The sequence below is a fragment of the Macrosteles quadrilineatus genome, unplaced genomic scaffold (assembly GCF_028750875.1).
Source record: "Macrosteles quadrilineatus isolate MER2022 unplaced genomic scaffold, UCM_ALF_1.0 Scaffold_1__1_contigs__length_201487025, whole genome shotgun sequence".
Lineage (NCBI taxonomy): Eukaryota > Metazoa > Arthropoda > Insecta > Hemiptera > Cicadellidae > Macrosteles > Macrosteles quadrilineatus.
Window position 1 is genome coordinate 96,784,851 of NW_026542594.1, and position 21,761 is coordinate 96,806,611.

The 21,761-nt window shown below is 36.8% G+C and overlaps 3 protein-coding genes across 4 annotated transcripts in view; 2 read left to right on the forward strand and 1 right to left on the reverse strand.

The window, feature by feature from the left end:
- Positions 1-21,761, reverse strand: part of LOC128992032 (dynein regulatory complex subunit 2) — a 127,977-nt gene that overhangs the window by 69,897 nt on the left and 36,319 nt on the right. The window lies entirely within an intron of this gene.
- The window catches only part of LOC128992205 (uncharacterized), a 110,688-nt gene that overhangs the window by 9,154 nt on the left and 79,773 nt on the right, over positions 1-21,761 (forward strand). The window lies entirely within an intron of this gene.
- LOC128999121 (piggyBac transposable element-derived protein 3-like) lies at positions 17,528-18,277 on the forward strand. Its single transcript, XM_054425485.1, has one exon. The coding sequence runs from the start codon at positions 17,528-17,530 to the stop codon at positions 18,275-18,277; it is 750 nt and encodes a 249-aa protein (XP_054281460.1).

The following is a 21,761-nucleotide window of genomic DNA, read 5'->3' on the forward strand; positions in this document are numbered from 1 at the left end:
CTGAAAAAATACCAAAATTGTCTTTGACGAATTACAGGTTATTATAAAATTAACATTCTCGTTGTTTAAAAGGTAGGAGATTTCCCGTAAGGGTTTTAGAAGCATATACTAAATATTAGTGCCAAATAAAAATGATTCAATATTCATTACCATTATAGAGTGTAAACTTATACATCATGGTTTAATTTTCAGACAATGGAGAACTCCACTAGAAAGCGATTTTCGTGCATGTTGTGCGACGCAAGTTTTACACGAAGAGACAATCTTCTACGCCACAGCAGGACTGCTCACGGTGGTGATGTTATCGCATGCTCCAATTGCGGAACCAGGTTCACCAGGGAGGAAGACCTTCAATATCATATTATGATAGTTCATCGTCCATTACCCTTCCAACCGGAGAATCCTGCGTTTAGAGAAGACCCGAGACCCGGACCGTCTAGCGCACCAGATACGATTGTTGAAAACAACATTACAGGTAACTCGATTATACTATGTAATTTTTATATTAATTATTTGAATACTATAAACAGTATTATGTTTAATATAATTAAATATTCGTCATGAAAAAGACTATAAATGCTCTATTGGAAAATCAAAACTTACGCAATGAATACAAAAACAAATCATTGATTTAAATTAGGTCGATTATGATGGCGCTAGATAATTAAAAATAACTATGAAATATACATACGTCCTATTTCTATTTAAATTTATTTATAAAATTATTCCAAGTCTTATCAGTTAGCCTATAACATTTTAAGGTATTAGTAACAAATAATTTCTATTTAATTATTGAGCTATTGTTACCTTAGCCTTTGTTATTGCATACAGATGTTATCCTCCAATATATTTCGCCACATCGATATTTACACACATCACCAACACACATCACCAACACACACATCACTAAGAGGACACACTCACGTCGCGGCGACTTCGCGAATGCGAGCGAGAACGCACAACGGACACCTGTAGGGTACAATGACAATGTCTTTGTTCACTGACTCTGACCTACTGCCGAGAAGGGATGGTTTGCAGGTTGAAAGGCTATGCTTTGTTGGGGCAGGGAACTTTCACTATAGCGGGGTTGCCAATTCGTTCTTAGATTTACATTGTTGCCGTTTGGTGTTGAATTTTCCATGTTATAAATGGTTTCAAAAATTACTGAATAGTTATACTATTCTTTTTGTTAAGTAGGTTGTTAGGTCCATTGTTGATGTGTTTGTAAATTTGGTAGTTCTCTTGTACTTTAGTTATTGTTTTTAATGAATCTGGTTTAGAACTGTTAATGAATCAGGAAATGCGTTTTCGTGGGTAGGATTTTGTTTAAGTTGCTTGGCTACTATTGAGGTTGGGATTATTATGGGCGAAATTGTGCTGGAGGAATAACATCTGTCTGTAAGAACAAAGGCTAAGGTATCAATAGTTCAATAATTAAATATTTCTAGTTCTTTCCACTGGAAAGACAATAAATAATCTAAATAATTTCTTTTCTAACGTGTATTATGTATCCTGTTACAGACAATGTGTGTGATCAGTGTAACAAAGTGTTCACAAGATCCGACGCCCTACGTCGACACAAGGCGTATTCATGTCAAGCAAATCGAAATACTGCGTCAATGACAGACCCCAGACTACCTTCATCCAGTGCAGCTTCATTTCCTATAGAAAACAACCCTACAGGTAACACATATTTACTTACACTTTTAATTGATTTCCTTTCATTTTATTTTCCATATCATTTCCATATCATTTCCATATCATTTCCATATCATTACCATATACAAATAAAAATAATTTTTATTTTCATGAATAGTTTAATTATCACTTTCAGTTAATGATATGTCTGTATTGAAGAATTTTTAATATATTATTTGAAAACTATAAACTTTAATTGTATAGCTTTTGTATACAAACTATATAATCGACTTTTTCGTTGTAGCTCGGTTTGTTTAAAGGTCGGTTACTAGATAATTAATAATGTTTGTACAAATAACCTTATGTTTCTTTCAATTATAATTAAATTATATTAAAGACTTATAAATCCATTAAGTTCTTTTTTATTTTTATTTAACTTTATATTTAATAACAAAATCCCGATATATATTTTCAATAATGACATTCTCGAGACTTAATCAATTTATATTTCACATTTCTAATGCACAGATGAATCCTGTTACAGGTATTGTGTGTGATCACTGTGGCAGTGTGTTCAAAAGACCAGATGCCCTACGTAAACACAAACTGTTTTCATGCCAAAAGAACCAGAAACCGCTACAATTTGGACCAAGCTCAGCTCTCCAAGAACCTGCTTCCCCTGCCACTTCAACATCGTCAAACGACTCAGTGATTGATGATCAAGATGACGTCAACGCTCCTACTCCCCACGATGACATAGTGCCAGAGGGATTTGAGGAATTTGAGACAGCTTTTCGTGGACGATTGAAATCGTACCGTCTCATTGAACCAGCGGAAGAGTTTGTCTCGCTTCAAGAATTTCTGTCAAATGTATTTGAAAAGGTAATTACACTTATTCAACGAACGTTAAACCGCATCAAATCCATTAAAGCCAATTTATTTGTTGAATGTGAATTTACAAATATTCATAACGAAACTTGTAGGCGTTCTTTTAAAACAAAAAATGTGCCAATGTTTCAAGCATCAAACGTAGATGAAATTGTTCAAGAGTTTATAAATAAATTATTGTTGGAAAAGGAAACTTGCGAAATGAAAGGATCGGGATGGAGCTTTGTTAGGGTTCTAGATCTCCAAGTTAGAATCAATGTGTACAATCCTCTCAGAGGTAGCTCCTTTATCCTGTTACCTCATGATATCGCAATGAAAAAAGCTGTGGTTAATGTGCGAAATATTGCGGATCATCGTTGTTTTGAATATGCTATCCTTTCAAAATTTATTGACAACCCACTTAATACTCATCTCACCCCCAACAGTTTCACTGCAGATGTAAGGGCAAGAGCAAATCTAAATTTTAACACTTTAAATTTTCCAGTTAGTCTGGACCAAATTCGAAAATTTGAACATAACAACCCTGGTGTAAGCGTTAACGTTTATGGCTTGGACATAAAGAAAAAGAAAAATGTTCCTGCTGTTAGTGAACACATTGTCTACCCACTTCGAGTTTCAGGTCAAGAGCTAGAAAACCATTTTGACTTGCTTTTCCTAACCAACGAGGAAACAACGCACTACGCTTTAATTAAGAACTTTGAGAGGTTGGTTTGTAGACAATTGACTCGTCACGAAGGTCGTGTTCATATATGCAAAAGATGCTTTGCTTACTTCGACGAACGTCCAACCAAGCTAGGCCTCAGAGGAGCCGACCGTCTCACAGAACATAAACGATACTGTTACGCACACGCTCCATTGAGGACTGATGTTTCAGAGGAAAAACATATAAAATTTAATCGATTTGAGCGTACTCAACGTAGTAGGTTTACAATTTATGCCGATTTTGAATGTTTGCTTGTACCGTATGATAACGATCCACTCAATCCTCCTCCAACAGTCCAACCTCCAGCATGGGATCCTGCAGCGGCAAGAGGAGCGACAAACCGTATACCTCGGGAAATGCCAAATGCCAGGAATGTCCATCAGCCATATGCATATGCTTACTATATTCGTGACGACCATAGGAACATTGTCGATGGAGACACAGACGATAATGATCCAACAAACACAACATTCTCCAAACTACGGTTGTATAGAGGCGAGGATGCTGCTAAACATTTTATAAACTCCGTAAGGGATGACGTTAAGAAAATTGGAGATATTCTTTATGGACAACGCATCCCAAATGATCCTCCACAATTAACACCTCAAGATCAAATTAACTTCCTTCAGGAAACAATTTGTTATATTTGCAAAAATGTATTTACTGACGCCGATCCTCGGGTCAGGGATCATCAACATTCGCCTCCATACATCTATAGGGGAGCAGCACATAGATCCTGTAACCTTCGGCACAAAGAGCAGGAAAGAATTCACATTTACCTACACAACCTATCAAACTATGACGCTCATTTTATAGTCAGAGAGTTATCCATTGATAAAGGAAACATTGAGGTGCTTGCAAACACAGAGGAGAAATTTATTACTTTCTCCAAAAGATTTAAATATCCAGGAGCCGGTCGCCAAGGTAGCATTCAGCTACAGTTTGTTGATTCGTATCGTCTTCTTTCAAAAGCATTGGGCACATTGGCTGGTATCCTGCCGGTTGACAAATTAAAGATTACTAAATCACGCTACCCTGATCAAGAAGAATTTGATCTTCTGAGAAGAAAAGGTGTGTTTCCATACGAACACATTACGTCTTTGGAGGCACTGGAGGAAAATGATTTACCGCCTAAGGAAGTTTTTGGAGAAGACGTGAGTGCAGAAGACTACTCCCACGCCCAAAAAGTATGGGATAAATTCAATTGTACAACGCTCGGACAATATGCTGATATATACCTGATGACTGATGTCCTTCTACTGGCAGACGTGTTCGAGGGTTTTAGGGAAATGTGTTTAACACATTATGGATTGGATCCAGCGCATTACTTGACCTTACCATCATACGCTTGGGATGTGATGTTATTTAAAACTGGTGTGGTTCTCGATACCCTTCAAGATGTCGATATGTATTTATTTTTTGAGAAGGGAATTCGAGGAGGAATAACACAATGCGTTACGAGACACGTCACTGCCAACAATAAGTACACTAGGATGGAAGAGTTAGGCGGTGATCGAAACGGTCAGAACGCATCAACAAGTGAAAATTGTGTTGATAGTGAGAATAATGATGATACATTTATCATGTACTACGACGCCAATAATCTTTATGGATTGGCAATGTCAGAATCACTTCCATACGCTCAATTTGAATGGTTATCACCCGAGGAGTGTAATGAATTGGTAATTGAGAGAATCCCATCAGATGGTGACTATGGATATGTGTTGGAAGTCGACCTAGAGTATCCTAGAGATCCTGCACTACATGATAAACATCGTGACCTACCTTTCTGTCCTGAGGTGCGAAAGACACCAGTATGTCAATTACCATACTCATCCGAGGACATTATTAATAGTGGAGCAGGGCAGTCAGAGAAATTGATGACTACTCTCTTGGATAAGGATAAATACGTTATTCACTATCGGTACCTTCAACAAGCTTTGGAGAATGGATTACGTATTAGACAAATCCACAGAGTTCTACGTTTCAAACAATCACCATGGTTGAAGCCATACGTGACGCTAAATACAGAACTTAGGCAGCGTGCAAACAATAAATTCGAAGTAGAATTGTTTAAATTGATGGTGAATGCTGTCTATGGGATGAGTCTCCAGAATGTGCGTAAACACCAAAACATGAAAATCATATCATGTCGCCATAAATATACCAAATATGTTGCCAAGTCAAATTTCACTGATCGCACCTGGTACAAGGAAAACCTTGCCTTACTCCACATGGCAAAAGTGCGGGTTGTTTTAAACAAACCAGTATACGCGGGAATGGTAATTCTGGATCATAGCAAAATGTGGATGTACGGCTTCCACTACAAAATGGTAGAACGATACGGCATCGAAAGATTAAGAATGGCATATATTGATACAGACGGGATTAAATATCGTATTTGTACCAGAAATGTTTACCGTGACATGCTAGAACACTTGGACGACTTCGATACGAGTAACTACCCCCATAACCACATATGTTATGACGCTCGAAACGCTAGAGTACTCGGGAAGTTTAAGGACGAGGCCGCAGGTGTAGCAATTAAGATGTTTGTTGGATTAATGGCAAAACTGTACTGCTTAACATATAGTATTTTAACATGTACGCCAGAAGCCAACAATGAAAATAAAGCCATATGTGCACCACCGCCTGTGAAGAAAGCGAAAGGAGTTAATCGATCAGTCGTAAAGCGTGATCTTACCATCCAGGACTACATCGAATGTTTGTACAACAAAACTACAAAGAGTACAAACAATCAACGTTTTCAGAGTCGACACCATATTCTGTACACAGTTGTGGTACAGAAGCGCTCTTTGGGAGCATTTGACGACAAACGGTATGTAATGCCAGAAGATGGGATCAATACGCTTCCCTGGGGTCACTATGCAATTCCCCCAAGACCACCACCATTGCCCGAAGCTCCAATTATTCCGGTACAACCACTAGCAATAGAGCTAATAGAAATTGACTGAATTAATTCCATATTAGTGTCAAAAATATATCACAATGTTTATTGTTACATCCTTGACTAATGTAAATATTTCTTATGAACACTTTTAGCATTCAGTACAATTTTAACTAATCCATTTTACCTATCTTTGTGTAAATATTGTTATTAAGTAATGTAATATTTATTATGTTCCTAATGTAAATATTTCTTACACTATGTGCACTTCTAGTATTCTGTGTAATTTAAAAAATGATCCATTATATGTATCTTATTGTAAATAAAGTACAAATACTGTTATATTCTTGTTATTTTTATTTCAAAAAAAGGAAAATATAAAATAAAACGATAACAAATTATAATTGACAACATTTATTCAGTACTAAAATACAATGTTAATTTTAATTTATAATACTCTTAAATATTAATGTTTTTTTTTCAAGAGTATTACTTCTAGTATTCAGTATAATTTTGAACTAAACCATTCTACCTATATTATATTCTTGGCTAATGTAAATATTTCTTACACTATGTAAACTTCTAGCATTCTGTGTAATTTAAAAAAATCCATTCTATGTATCTTATTGTAAATAAAGTACAAATACTGTTATATTCTTGTTATTTTTATTTCCTAAACATAGTCTAAATTATAAGGAAATTCATTTCGCACTTTTATATCCAGAAACGTACAGCTTAAGAGACAGAGTCATAAGGAAAATATAAAAAGAAAAACAACAACAAAATGCAATTGACTACATTTATTCAGTACTAAAATACAATGCTAATTTTCATTTTCAATACTCTTAAATATTATTGTTTTTTAAGTAAAAATATTTAAAAAGTCTTTCAATTAGTAAATCATTGTGAAGAGTGGGTGTGTCTTCAGAGAAGAGCTGCACAAAGTCTGCCATCTTTAATCCATAACATATTCGTAAGTATAGATAAACCAAACAATAGTGACCGCATACTTGTGAGTCATCACTTTGAAGACGGTGTTCGTTGTACAAGTAACGACGAGCGTTACGTCTCAGGAACCCTTGGTAAAAGTGAAGATGTGGTGGTTGTCCGTAGCTATCAAAGAATTCAATAATTCCTCTTCCATCATTATAATCTTCATCCAAGTAAAATGCCACCCAATGAGTTCCACTTTCACTGTGTGGATCAGTGTTTACAATCAGAGCTGTAGATGGGGAGATAAATCGAGGCAAATGATCAGCCGCATAAACACCAACGTTATGTACAGGTAGTTTAGATAGATATGTTTCAATTTGTAATGTATTCATTCTACTGTATCATAACCAACAGTGGTGGCAACAGTAGAAGTACTAGTAGAGCTAAAACAAGAGCAAAAGTAGGTATCCTCATCTTTATTAATCTTAGTTGTTAAGTGTAACCAGCCACGTAACGAGATACAGTTGGTCAGTGCACAACGCACGTTTGTTGAGTTATGATTATGACAGCGCACAATGTTTGTTGACATCAGATTGTTCATTGATGATATTGATCCGCAACCAATATTTGTCACATCAATTATATTAGTAGTGACAAATTCCGCAACGTGATTTCGTTTTAAATATTCCTTTTTTTCCAATCCTTTAACGAATACAGTGGAATGGTTTGAAATACAATCAGTCAATTTGTTGTGTAGTTCATAAAATGGAATATCACCATCTTCCCATTGTAGACCGTGACAGTGTTTTGTGAGCCAGTAGCTTTCCTTCAGCTTGTTGTCTGACAACTCTGATTGATTGTAAGGTGGTTTAGCAATATGATGCATGAGTAAAACACCCGTGTCCCCATCCAAGACGCAAACCTCCTTCAGAATATATTCGTTTTTATTATCCTTGAAACATTGAATATCCACAATAATAGGTGCTGACTGATTACTTTTGCGCAGCTTTCTGCGTAAACGATCCATCCTGTGTGAGTGATTCATAAATACTAAACTCATTGGGTCTAACCACCAAAGTCCACAGAGACATTGCGATGACGGTCGACTTCAATTACATTATCGAATTCTGCATATACCAGAAAATTGACAGTTTCTGTGAGTGCATCGTCAAATCCGATTTCAACGCGAACACATCCGTTGCGTACCAGATTCCAATGTGTGGAATCACTAGCCGATAAATCTGGTGTTAGGTCAAAAGCCATTAGGCAATACCCTTCGTCATAGTCCTTTCTTCCTATTAGAATACCAGTATCCTTAAAGTGAATGCCAGAGCCTGAAAAAAGACTGTGATATGCCATAACGTATTTCCCCTTGTTATCAGCTCCTTCATACTTAGGCTGTAGCGGTTTAGCTGGTATTTGCTCACCGTCAACGTACAATGAGAAAAAGTTTGTTTTAAAATGTTGAAAGTTGAACGGATTCTTAGTGAAATCCCCATTATATGCGGCATTAGTGATCATACCAACAATAATTCGTTTGGGTACTTGACCCAAAAATACATTGTCAAGAGTCTTGTTCCTTATACCGGTGGGAAGAGTAAACGTTTTAACATCCACTCTAGTGATTGGGTATTTGACTGTAGCTGATTGGAGAGTATGGTTGTGCGCCAACAAAACGGTAGGACTGACTTTACATCTTCGTACCCATAGGTTAGCTTCAGTAATCATCACTTTATAAGCACCATCATGCGCCATAATTGAGAACGTGTCTTTTGTTCTGATAAATTTAAATCGTAATTCCACACCGTTTAGTAGGAATTTATTTTGGTTGCACATATCCACATGCAAATGCCCAATCATGTCAACTTCTTCACTTTTTGATGTAAATATGCGCCTTTCTTTCAAACCTTCATTTCCATCTTGACAATCATCCATTTTCCCAGTATAATCTGCTGACCACAAACTACATGATAAATGTGATTTCCTAGCATCATATCCATAATTTAGCAATGTCTCAATGTACGCCCGATAAGCATAGGTATTATTTTGTGGTGTTACAAGTTTCTGATTCATACTCATATCCACTTGACTAAATAGCGAATGTAACCAATTATTGACTGGACCAACTTTTTTATCTTCCGCATCATCTGTAATTTCTGCTCCTGTAGACTTAACAATTGCAGCGGTGATATGAATCAGCGTTTGTGATAGGTCAGTGTATTCATCGCCATTGCCTGGCACAACAAACTCAATAGGTGAATCGTTGGTTAGAGTTGAGATTGGTTTGTACTGAACCCATTTCCCGTTTTCAATACTAGTCTGAGTAGGTGGTAAGGAGAACAAGTCCAGTTCGGTTTTCACACATTCACAAGATTTCTGATGTAAAAAAGACATTATAACAATAGTTTGAAGATGTAATTAGAAGTCGAAAATATCTCTCTTTGCTTTTGTAGTTTTAACTGATGATCTCCTCCTCCTACTCTTACGGTTCTTAATCTGTTTCCCGGCTGTATATACCTTCTTCCTACCTCTAGTCACTTTCTTCCTACCTTTAGACACTTTCTTCCTACCTTTGGACACTTTCTTCCTTTTAAGTTTAGCGATGGGACGTCTCATGGACAATGATGACGACTTGCCTCTAAGGAGCTTCGCTAATGACTGAGGGGTGACACGAACCAAACGACTACCGGCACCATTACCACGCATGACGCGTTTTGCGGAATTCCTGCGCGTAACGCGACGTCTCTTAGAACAAATACCCCCACCGTGTAGCACACGATCAAATTGTTCGTCAGATTTACGTTTAAGCGAACCTGTGAAGTCTTTTAGTCTTGTGCTGGCTGCTGTTTTGGGGTTCATACCACCGGTTGTAATATCACCCAAAAATCTGAATCCTGATCTCAGAGCCTCTTCCCCTAATGCTCTTGCTCCAGACTTGAGTAACGGTGCAATGGTACGGAACATACCACCAAGAAAACTACCCACACCATGACCTCTCTGGAATGATGCTCCATGAAATACTTGGTCAATAGTGCCCCCGACCTGTAAATGTTTTTGATTCTGCTGCTGTCGATGGTAGTACATCATATAAGGATCCTTTGAATTGAGCATTGTTATTAATCCTGAGCTCTTCTAAGATGTAGTTTCACGTACGACGTCCCAAACATGAATGGTAATTTTCCTCCCGTATGATCCCTTAAGTCGATTTCTATAGTTTCAAACGTGGTTTTCATACAAGGCACATAATGAGGAGTAGTGTAAGTCACTGAATTGTAAGCCCCGTGAAAATAACTCTCTCTGTCTATGTTAACAATCTTCAAGAGTGGCGCAGTAGTATCACCAACCATTTGTGGCTCAACTAGATCGCAATAAACATACATGTGGGCCGGAAGTCCCATGTTCAGATTCGGTGCCCACAAACTATGGATTTCGCTGACATAATTGTCTTTACTCAATAAATTCTCTTGAAGGGGATCGAACCCTAGTTGTAAAGATAACGTTTTACTTAATTTAATTTCGGTTATATTTGAGTTGAAAAGTCTTATTTTGACTCGGTCCAGATCCATGTCATATTTAAATTCCAAATGTTCGTACACATCCTCATAATTGTTGATATAATTTAATAAATTATTGATATTCCTATAATATTCAGGTTTGACTTTGATCACAATTTCTTCTTTATCAGTAAGTGCAGTGCGTGCTAAAATAGATTCATATGTAAATGATATGAACGAATTATTGATCACTGATGGAAATGAACATGGATAATGAGCCTCTACTAAAGACATTTCCCATTCGTTGCCACCTCCTTCCAAGCGAACTTGTTTCGACAAATGTGTGGTATAAGTGGACACTGTATTATTTGGGAAATAATCCATTGAACTGTTACTGGGTAATGTCAAGAAAAATTGGTTGTTGTTGCTACTGATGTTGTTACACATTTTTTAAGTCTTGTGATCGCACCCAAGAGTTAAACTCGTCTCCGTATCCTTCCCACTTGACAAGGTAACGCTTACTGCGCCCACGTCCCTGATTGTCTAGTATTTTATCAATCTTGAATAAGTAATCGCTAGGGATTGTTACTTTTTGTAATTCATGTTCATAGAACTGACCTTTCAATTCTTGACCATTGAGGTCGGTGATAGAGTACAACGGTAATGGCATCAATGTGTTAACTCGATGAATTAAAAATACTTCATTACTCCAATTGGTTTCGTAACCTTTTGCAAATGTTCCTTTTTCCTTGGCTATGCGTACAGTATCACCATCTTTTAGTTTTGGCTTAACTCGTTGTGGCATTTTTTTAAACATATGCTTAAAAACACTGTATACTACTTTTTCATCACTGGAGTCCACATCGAGTGGAGATAATCCGTTTCCCAAACTTCTGTGCGAACTGTTGTTGTATGCGTTAACCATTTGGTCAATCACATCGATATATCGATATGTGTTTTTGCAAGTCAAGTATCTCCACATTCGACTTTTCAACGTACGGTTCACACGTTCTACAACACTGGCCTTGACATCGGGGTTTTGTGTAGTAACATATTTTATGTTATATTTTTTAAATATTTGTTTGGTCTGTTTGCCAGTGAATTCACTCCCCTTGTCAGATTGTAAGCATTTTGGTGTTATAACTGATTCTTTAAAAATATCCTCAAATGCACTGGATACTTCTGCGCCTCCTTTTCGTTTCAATGCTCTGACATATAAACGTTTACTGAATACGTCAATTACAGTTAATAGGTAGTTGACACCATCATTGTACTTACTGAGTCCACGCATATCATTAAGATCTGCTTGCCAGAGTTCGTATGGTCGAAAAACTATGTACGGGTTGCGTGTAAACCGTTTGCGCACGGGCTTATGCAAAGTGTAAGTGTCTTGTGTTTGTAACCAATTAATAACATCACTCTTGGATATTTGATTCTTTTTTGCCGCTCGCACCAGCGGTGCAATACCACCGTATGAGGCAGGATGGTTCGGATCATAATACAATTGTTCCATTACACTTACGGCTCGTACGGTTCCCAATTATCAAGTGATTCCAAAAATGATTGATTGACTATGTTTCTTCTTTCTCTAGAACGTAAACGATCACGCATTGGAGTCCTGCGTAACGGTACTTCATCATCTGCAAGGGGTGAAGGTGGAATCTCTGCATCTGGATCATCAGTCAAATGTTGTAATGCTCTTCTGTTATGGAAATATTCCTTAGGAACGTTCATTTGTTTCAACACGTTCAACAATGTGCGAGCACCTTCTGGTAATGATTGGGCTGAACGTGCTCTTACAACGTAATGTGTTAAGTCCACAATGTTGGAGCCAGGAATCTTTTTACCATCTATATACAGTTCAAGATTATTATCCCAACTAATTGGACTTCCATTGCGTATCATGAAACGTAATAGGCTACGTGCATCGTTCTGATACGCCTTGCTAAAGGATCCAGTAATTTCCTCTATTTGATTAGGCGGAATATAGTGAGTTTGAGGTTCCTCATTCCACTCTTCCTGTAGTGGTTGTCGCTGTGTTTGGTCAGTAAATGTTGTATTTACAATTGGAATATTAATTGGTTTACGCTTGTTTGATGCTAAATTTAAAAATCTCTGTAAAACTTGATTGTATAACTTCCACTTCTCACTATCATCGAATCTTTTATTTTTCATGATCTCTTCCATTTCATCATCCAAACTCTTATACGCTCGTTTAGCTGACTTTTGGCTAGAATCAAATGATTGAAATTTGTCAATCAATTCTTGTGGTACAATAACCATTTTTCTTGCGTGTTCCATTATACCCTGGTTATGTTCATCAAAGCTTTCCGTTCGGAGTCCAGAAATGGAATGATCAGAATTTTTTACGTTATGAGATTTTTATCTAGTGAGATCTGATTGTGCAACTGCTTGTAATACTGTGCTCAGTAATAATGGAATGATAAATCCACCTCCTTGTTGAACTAAAAACTTGCGTTTTTTGGCCCATCCTTCGCCTCGTTTCACAATTAAACGAAGGGTAGACTTGTGTTTACTCAACTTTCTTTTACTTATATCCGATATAGGTACATTACCACGCAACAAATTGTGAACACACTCGCATATTGCGTGAATGCGACTTATATCACACACCTTCAACAGTGTTTTGCGCTCCTTTGGAGTTGCATGTATTAAAGCCTCAAGTAGAGCTCTGTCCTTCTTCAAACACACCATGATGACAACTAAAGTGAATGGAGGTGTTAGTTTTTCTTATTTTTTGGTATGTACACAAAATTTTTTTCATCATCGGGAAAAATACAACTCTGTATTCGCATATCATCGGGTGTTGTTTGTTTCAAGTCTATGAGTAGATAACCATGTGGTTTACTAGTAGCATCGGTATATGCTTCCTCTATAAACTTTGGATTTTCAGGATAAATCTGTCTTGCTAAACACCTAATCTGCATTTTATCCCTAGGATTTTTAAAACAAACCAGATAGTGAGCATTTAATGATATGTCTCTCTGTCCCCGCCCCTGGTGAAAAATATTTTGAGTTATAAAAAATACACTTATATTCCTATGATGACATCCTTTGGTAAATAGATCAACTACTGTATTGTTTGCTTCACGCATCATATCATCTATAACCACAAGAGTTGGATCTTTACCATCAAAGTCTTCTAAAATAGGAAGACCTTCTATGTAATTTATATTGGTAGCTTTTGTATTACCTACACCACCTCCAGTACCATAATACCAGGATATCTTAACAAATTTTGTATCACTCATTTCTCTTACATTATCAATAAACTTTGAAACAAATACTGACTTTCCACTACCTGACGGTCCTGCTACAATGGTAGAGAAAGGATGTGACCACTTCAAACTCATAATTGGTACTGATACCAAACACCTTCCTTAATACTTAAGTATAATATTGGTTGAGGTTTATGTAAATCAATACAACTGATTATATATTATAATGTTTAATGCTTACGAAAACTATCAAAATGTATAAAGGTTATTTAAACATATTTCTAAAAGTTTCTTGCTTTACATTAGAATATTTACACAAACTCCAATGGAGTGAATCTGCTACCTCCACGGGCTTCGTGCTTCACCAAGCGAAGACGGTCACCAAACCCGTTGTTGTAGCGTTCGATGTCTGAATCGCCCAGCGCAGCGTTGAAACGTCTCGGTAGATACACGCGCAGATAGAAGTCGTCTCCGGTTTGGCCCTCCAGGATCACAACGACTGTCTCGCCGTATGGAGATTTAACCCTCTCAATCAATGTGATTAAATAGGGCACTTCCGCCAACAGGTCGCCAACTCTGGTGTATGTGGGGTTGTTGGACTTGCATGAGTTGAGTGCGTCTTTGAGATCCATTGGTGCGGCTGATAGCATCGATGTAGTGGACAGCATGGACTCTATAGGTCTAAGTGTGACGTAGGAAGTCGGCTGCTGCTGCTGCTGCTGCTCCTGCTCAATGCTCTGTGGGATGACAGTGTCCATCTTGTAGAGGTCTGATCTAACTGACTGGTGAACTAGCGAAGAATGATACTCACTGTGAAAGTGTTCGGCTTTTTAAACTCGCCGATGAAGGGGAGGGGATTAGGGGTTGTATTTCTGGCAGGTGTGTAGGCAGGTGTTCTGGGCAGGTGTGTAGACAGGTGTGTAGGCAGGTGTTCTACCATGATTGATCACTCAGAGGTTTCTATGCATCAATCTTTTGTTTTTTACGCACTACTCGCTTCTTATCTGATGTGTTGAGACTTTTGCAAGTCGTAACTGTTTGAGTTAAACCTGGAAGTTTTGGCACTCCTGTTGTTTTGTCTATCCACATGTTTTCTATTTTTTCAATCACTGTATTAACACTCTCGTACATTTCACTGTCTTTGTCCAAAAATAAACCGCACATGTACTTCATATTATTACCGTCATACAATTCCATTTTTAAAAGTAGAGAACCTTTGTTTTCTGGATTTTGTACTGCGTACATATTGTCTTTCTCCACCCATGATATTATGGGACAATTTGCTGGTGGTTTAGGCACCCATCCTGACTTTTCTGCAATGGTTTTCGGTAACGATCTTTTCTTCCTTTTATCATTGATTGCAATTGGAGTTTGGGTAGACGCGTTGTCGTTCAATCCATGTTCTTCCATGAATGATTGGATATATTCATCAATAGTTTCGGATGTGGAAGCAATGTTCATTTTCTCTGTTGCGATGTGTACTGTGCAACTGCTCTGCTTCAACTAACCAAACGTCGAGTTATTAGTCCTCGATGTGAGATTAATTTTACAGAGGTACCAAACTAAATATTTTTAACATAATGTATGATCCGCAGGGGTACCAAACTAAATATTTTTAACATAATGTATGATCTGCATGTAAACACTCTTTTATATGTCGCATCCTTAGCAGCATATATTTTTGCAAAATTGTTTCAGTTTGTAATATTTTGAGCTTAAAACGGAAGCTGTCTAAATAAGAGAAACACCTTCTATCTTCGTAATCGGTAAAGTAAAATACCGTAACAATAGGATTTGTAAAAGAGACACTCTTTTTCCTACATTGGTTCATGTTTAAATCAATTACTTCTTTCGTTTCTGTTTTACGTTGAACTCTTCCTCGTAGAATGCTTCTCTCGCACGATCGAGAACACTTTGAATTAAAAGTAACTTGCGCATATCCTTATTTTTACGGTTGTATCGCCAAAATTTATTCATTGAAACATTTATTACTTGTCTCGCACTCTCGTTCATGTTGAATAAATAAAACTAAATAATTCAATATATAGTCGCTCCTTTTAGTACACTATGTTTGGTAGTAGGGGAAAGTTGGTGGGGATGGTGAGGAAGGGGTGTGGTTAGAAGGAGACTAACCGAGTTAGGGGGATGGGGAGGGGGGATTTAGTGCTAAGCTTTGGGAGATTCACTTGGATCATTCTTCTTTACAACGCCGAATAGTAGCTATGGCTCAATCCACCTTTGCCACAGACATCTCCGACAAACAGTTGCTTAGTGCTTTATTTGCTGCTGAATCGGAGTATGACAGAAAAATATTAAAAACATTATCATTTGAGAAACTAATTGTTGAGCAACAAAATGTCGATGACAGTATTGTCTTTAATTGGAGCGGACAACCCAGAGACGAAGCCCAATGGGATGAATATAATCGATTCATGCAACATTATAATAATGTCCATGCGGAACTCCGACAGCGAGAGGAAGAACAGAACCGTCGAAATTAGTTTTAAAATAGATGTTAAGATGTACTGTACGATAAAATAAATGTAAAAAAAAAAAATATATATAAAATGCAAAAAAAAATAAAAAAATAAAAAAAAATAGAAGCATGAAATATAAAAGTGAAAAAATATAAAAACATATAAAAAGCTAAGAAAAACAAATGTAAAGTGACACATTGATAATGAATATGGATTGATGGATCCATTGTGTGACAAAACCTATTGGGATTAGTGTGGGAAGCCCTGAGACTAAGTATTCTCACGGAATTAAAAAAAGGGGGAGGGGAAGGGGGAAGGAGTCAGGAATTACATGTGGACAAAGGAAAATGGAACCTTAAGTGTCTGCCAGATGTCCACACAAAAGGTTGAAAAATTAAATTATAACAATGGGGCAATGGAATGTTTATTGTTAAGTGCCAGATGTTCACACAAAAGGTAGGGCCAGATGTCCACACAAAAGGTTGAAAGTTAAATTATAACAATGGGGCGATGGAATGTATATTGTTGAGTGCCAGATGTTCACACAAAAGGTTGGAAATATAAATCATTGACAATAAGACTAGAAAAAGATTAATGGACACCAGGTGTCTATTTGTAAATGTCATTTTTGATCGGATAGAGACGATGGGTGGGGGGAGTTTATAAATTTACTTAATAATAATTTATATTATCATTTGCATAAAAAGATTTTTTAATTATTCATTTAATTAAATTGCAATATTTAATCACTTTTAATTAGCATAATTGGAGTAATTAGACTAATTACTCTAATTAGAGTAATTACACTAATTAGAGTACTTACACTAATTAGAGTAATTACACTAATTAGAGTAATTACACTAATTAGAGTAATTACACTAATTATCCACCGCCTCCACCCTCCCTACTCTTGTCCTTTAATCACTACTTGCGTTGATGAAATGATGGTGCCATTTCAAGGTACGTGTGCACTGAAACAGTACGTCCCCAATAAGCCAAACCCAGTTGGACTTAAAGTGTTTGTTTTGGCAAACCCAAATGGGGTGATCTGCGATTTTAAAATTTATCAAGGAAAAAATACTTTTCCTGAAGAAACAAGCCAAGGATTTTCTCTTGGGGAAGCAGCAGTGATGTATTTATCTCGCTCATTAGTTCCTGGCCATACTTTGTATTTTGATCGCTACTTCACTACTACAAAGTTAGCAGATGCATTGCTTGACCAAGGTATTCGATGTTCTGGTACCATAATGAAAAATAGAGTACCAAAAAATACAGATTTGGTCCCAGATAAGGAATTTAAGAAAAGTGAAAGGGGTTCCAGTCAAGTGTCTGTACGGGAAGATGGTAAAATGGCAGTCACTAAGTGGCTGGATAACAAGCCAGTATCTATGCTGTCAACCAGTGAAAGCAAAGAACCACAACATCAGGTAAAAAGGTGGAACAAAAAGGAAAAGAAATATATCACTGTTAGTCAACCGGCAGTGATAAATTCCTATAACAAGAATATGGGGGGAGTTGACCTGGCGGACAGAATCATGTCGTACTGCCCTAACCGCTCCAAAACTAAAAAGTGGACTATAAGGTGCATAATGCACTTTTTTGACCTTGCAATGTCTAATGCATGGCTGCAGATGAGAGAGTTCAAGAGAAGTCAAAATGTCCGCCCAAAAGACATCCCCCAATTCAGAGCTTTTAAACTGGCATTTGGTGTACGCCTGATCGAACAAAACCTTCAGGATGATAACGAAAGTTGTGGATCTGAACTTGAAGAATGTGACGCTGTCCATGATGTCGGGGATGGAAGAAAGGTAGCAACACCTTCCATCGAAGTACGAACAAGAGGCGCCATCCACCTCCCACAAGTAACAACTGGAGTGCAAAAAAGATGTCGCAGAAAGAACTGTGGAAAGAAAACATCAGTGTTCTGTATTAAGTGTAATGTTTACCTTTGTCTAATGGGAAACCGAAACTGTTTCTCATCCTTCCACTCAAAGTAGATTCAGTCAAGTTTCGTACGAAATACGGGTCAGCCAGTTTAAAGTTTTATACTACATAAGGCCTATATTTTATTCATATATTATTCTATTTATCTTTTATTATTTCTTATAGTTTACTCCTTTTAGATTGAAACAGTTTATTACTTCAATAGGCCATTTGGTAAAATCGTTTTATCATACTGACTAAACTTTGTGAGTTTTTGTAGCCTATAATTAAAATGTATTATTAAATACTATTTAGATTTTTTTTCCTACCTAATAGCACCTACAAAACAGTTTTCTGTGGTAAAGTTTCTTTATTGTATTTCAGGGCCTTAAGTGGATAGAAACCGTATGTCCTTCTATAAGGACATTAAAAAACCATAGAAACCTAGTGATAATATTTTTTTAATGATTTTTCCACTTAATTATGCTTTAAAGTAAGCAAGGTTACACAGTCAAATCTGAACCAGTAGCAAAAAAAAATCTCAGGATTCTACAGGGGGTACGTTAAAGGTGCTTATAGAAGGACATTAGGCAGTCACCTACAAAACACATTACAATTCACAGGGCTATATCAAGTAAGTAATTGTGTCATTGTATAAGGCGGTTGGGTCCCAGGAGGCTATATACGAGTGTAATATAAGAAGATTACCTGAAGCGAAATACGTTCGCAGGGTAATATACAACTACAACTCAAGAACAAAGGCAACAGTAATATGGTAATAACTACTTTAATATGGTACAGTACAGTTCCAAGAAAATCTATTATGTACCTATTTGTTTTGAAATAATGAACTCATTATTTCAGTTACAACTAAATTAAAGTTATTTTTATTATTTATGATGTGATTTTTTTATTTGAATTCAATACACTAAAAATATAATTGGTTGAAGCAGATATAGCGTATAATAACACCACTAGAATTCAGGACATGGGCGAACTAGTGAAAATATTGGGTTGTCGCTGGGGGGTCAAGGTGAGAGGTAGTTTTGGTCTCTAACTGTGGTCTTCTGTAGTTATGTAAGTTATAGAACAGATTTTAGTTTGCTTTTATTTTCAATCAAACGTGTTTTAAACTGTTTGATGTTGTTGAAGTCCATACCAAAGGAACCCTGTCGAATACAATGGTACACACTCAAGCACTGGGGTGAGGAAAGTGCCATGTCGATTTTGTTACGGGTTTGGCCATGTCAAAACGAGGACAGAAAAGGATATTTTATCTTGTTCGCAAGGTAAAATATTTTAATATACTACTACGTCAATATATATTCACACAAAGTGGGTTCCACCTGGCTCTAGTTTAGACTTATTTTTCAATATTTCGAATGTGTGTGGTATACCCCGCAAAAGCTTTAAAACTATGATAGCATGATATTATTCTCCTTTTAATGGACACATTCAGGTGTTTGGTGTGATACACTGCCTTCAGTGCGTCCCTTTCTTGCTTGCGGGAAACATTTAAGTTACCTCTCCTCATGTCATGTCATATAGATGTTTTTCTATTTTTGCAAACTTGTACGAAATTATAAAGGTGTGATAGTTAAAAATATAATGTGTGCAAAGTCGCCTGCCTGCCTATAATCAATAATCCACGTATCGCTTATCAACTGGACACTCCAGAACAAACACAAGTTAATGACGAGAAAAACATCAACTCTGAGCTGCTGTTTTAGTCGAGTCAACACAACAGATTTGCCTACACTATTGTTGTAAGATATAAGAAATGCCTTTGTTTAAGTAGGCTAATCTAAATTAAAACTGAAATATCTCTCGGAGTAGCCTTGGCCACCCTCATGGCAGATAAATTAAACGAGGATTAAAAATGAAAACTCCCTTGTTGATGGGTTCATTACTTTGTTGATCACATTGAATTACTTAAAACGATCAATTGTTGGTAGCAGGTCCATGAGTTCAGTTCGTACCTTGAGTTGTTATGTTCTTGAGCGCTTATGTAATCGTTGCCCCGCTACAAGTTAGGTCATTGGTTAGGTGATTTCTCGCAGACGGAAATCATATCTTACTTAATTTGTAAAAAAAAAACACATTTCTTATCAACCATATACGAACCGAGAAATCTGCGATTTAAACTTCGTCGCAACGCATCCAGTAGTGTCATAGAAATCGTATTTGAAGAATCAATTTTCACTTTTATTGATGTTTGTATAATCTCTACCAAATTCCCTAATATTAAAATAACATTTAAAAAAACATTCGTCTTGTTCAACAAACAAATCAACTGTTAGCCAAGAAAATTTAATTGATTTAAGGGAGTCTTCATTACTTTTCCAATGCAGGGGTAGTAAACAAAATAGGGTTTATGGGGGGTTGAATTAATTTATAAACACATTATAAAAAGTCAATCAATTTCTAAGACCTGCCTTAACATGCTTTTAGTAAAACATTTTTCTATTTCACTCCCTCTAATGTAAACTGATTAAAGAGCTCATTACCTCCACAATCACCACCTCGAGATCCAGGCATTAATCCAAAGGCACTCATCCGAAACACATTGTCGGAGCAGTGCCTGTCCCGACCAAACGCATTCAATCCGAGGAGTGGCTGGCCGTGTACATGCTTTCGGAGTAGTGCTTTTTTCGGAGTACTGTAACGCAATTGTTTGGTCAGTTCTAGCGTCAGTCAGTGTCAGTGTGTGTTACCTGAGGTAGGCCTACACGAGGTTGTGAAAGGCGAGGCTCATGATCCGGCCTCAGCATTGGCCTATTTCGGTCTACAACGCAACGCTACGATTGATGCCTTAACTCAATTATCAGTTCCCTATAAATATGCAAGAAGTGGTTAGTGGAAAATTCGTTTGGTGTTAATTAAGTTTCATATTTACGACCGCTAACAAAATATCATCGTTACCGGGGAAATTACAAAATTTACAAGCGTGGGAGTCAGGTGTGAAGTTGAGTCTTATAATGTAGAGCAATTACCAATAAATCAACTAATCCACACCAAGCGTTAAATTTTTTTGCAGCCAAATGAGAATTTTATATTACTGAAACGTTGTTGTAAGGGTTTAAGTTTTTTTTTTATCCATTTACCAATTTACATACACACACACATAATGATTTAATTGCTGTTAATATTTATTTTGCAATTCAAGGAAACGCATGTACACAAATAGCATTTACTGATTTGGTTGAAATAATATATTTACTACCTATTTTAATTTTTGTTTGAATACATATTGGAATGTAAAAAATCGAGAAAGCCTGGAAATTTGTTATATTTTTTCCCCAAATAAGAACAATCAATTGACATAGTACTGTATTTCTTGATCAATCATTGAAAGAACCGATTTGTTAACTCTGGAAACATAGGGAAGTCATATAACGCTACCAATTAGAAGAAATAGAGGTGTTTTTTTTTTTTAGAATTTACTTTAATTTAATTTATTTTTAAATGGTAAACGTACTGGCGACAATGGGTGGTACCATGCAGACAACATTATCATTGACGAAGATCAACATGGACAACCTAATGCAGGAAACTAAA

Coding starts and splice junctions, on each gene's coding strand:
- LOC128999121 (XM_054425485.1), top strand. CDS start 17,528: ATGAAAAATAGAGTACCAAAAAATACAGATTTGGTCCCAGATAAGGAA.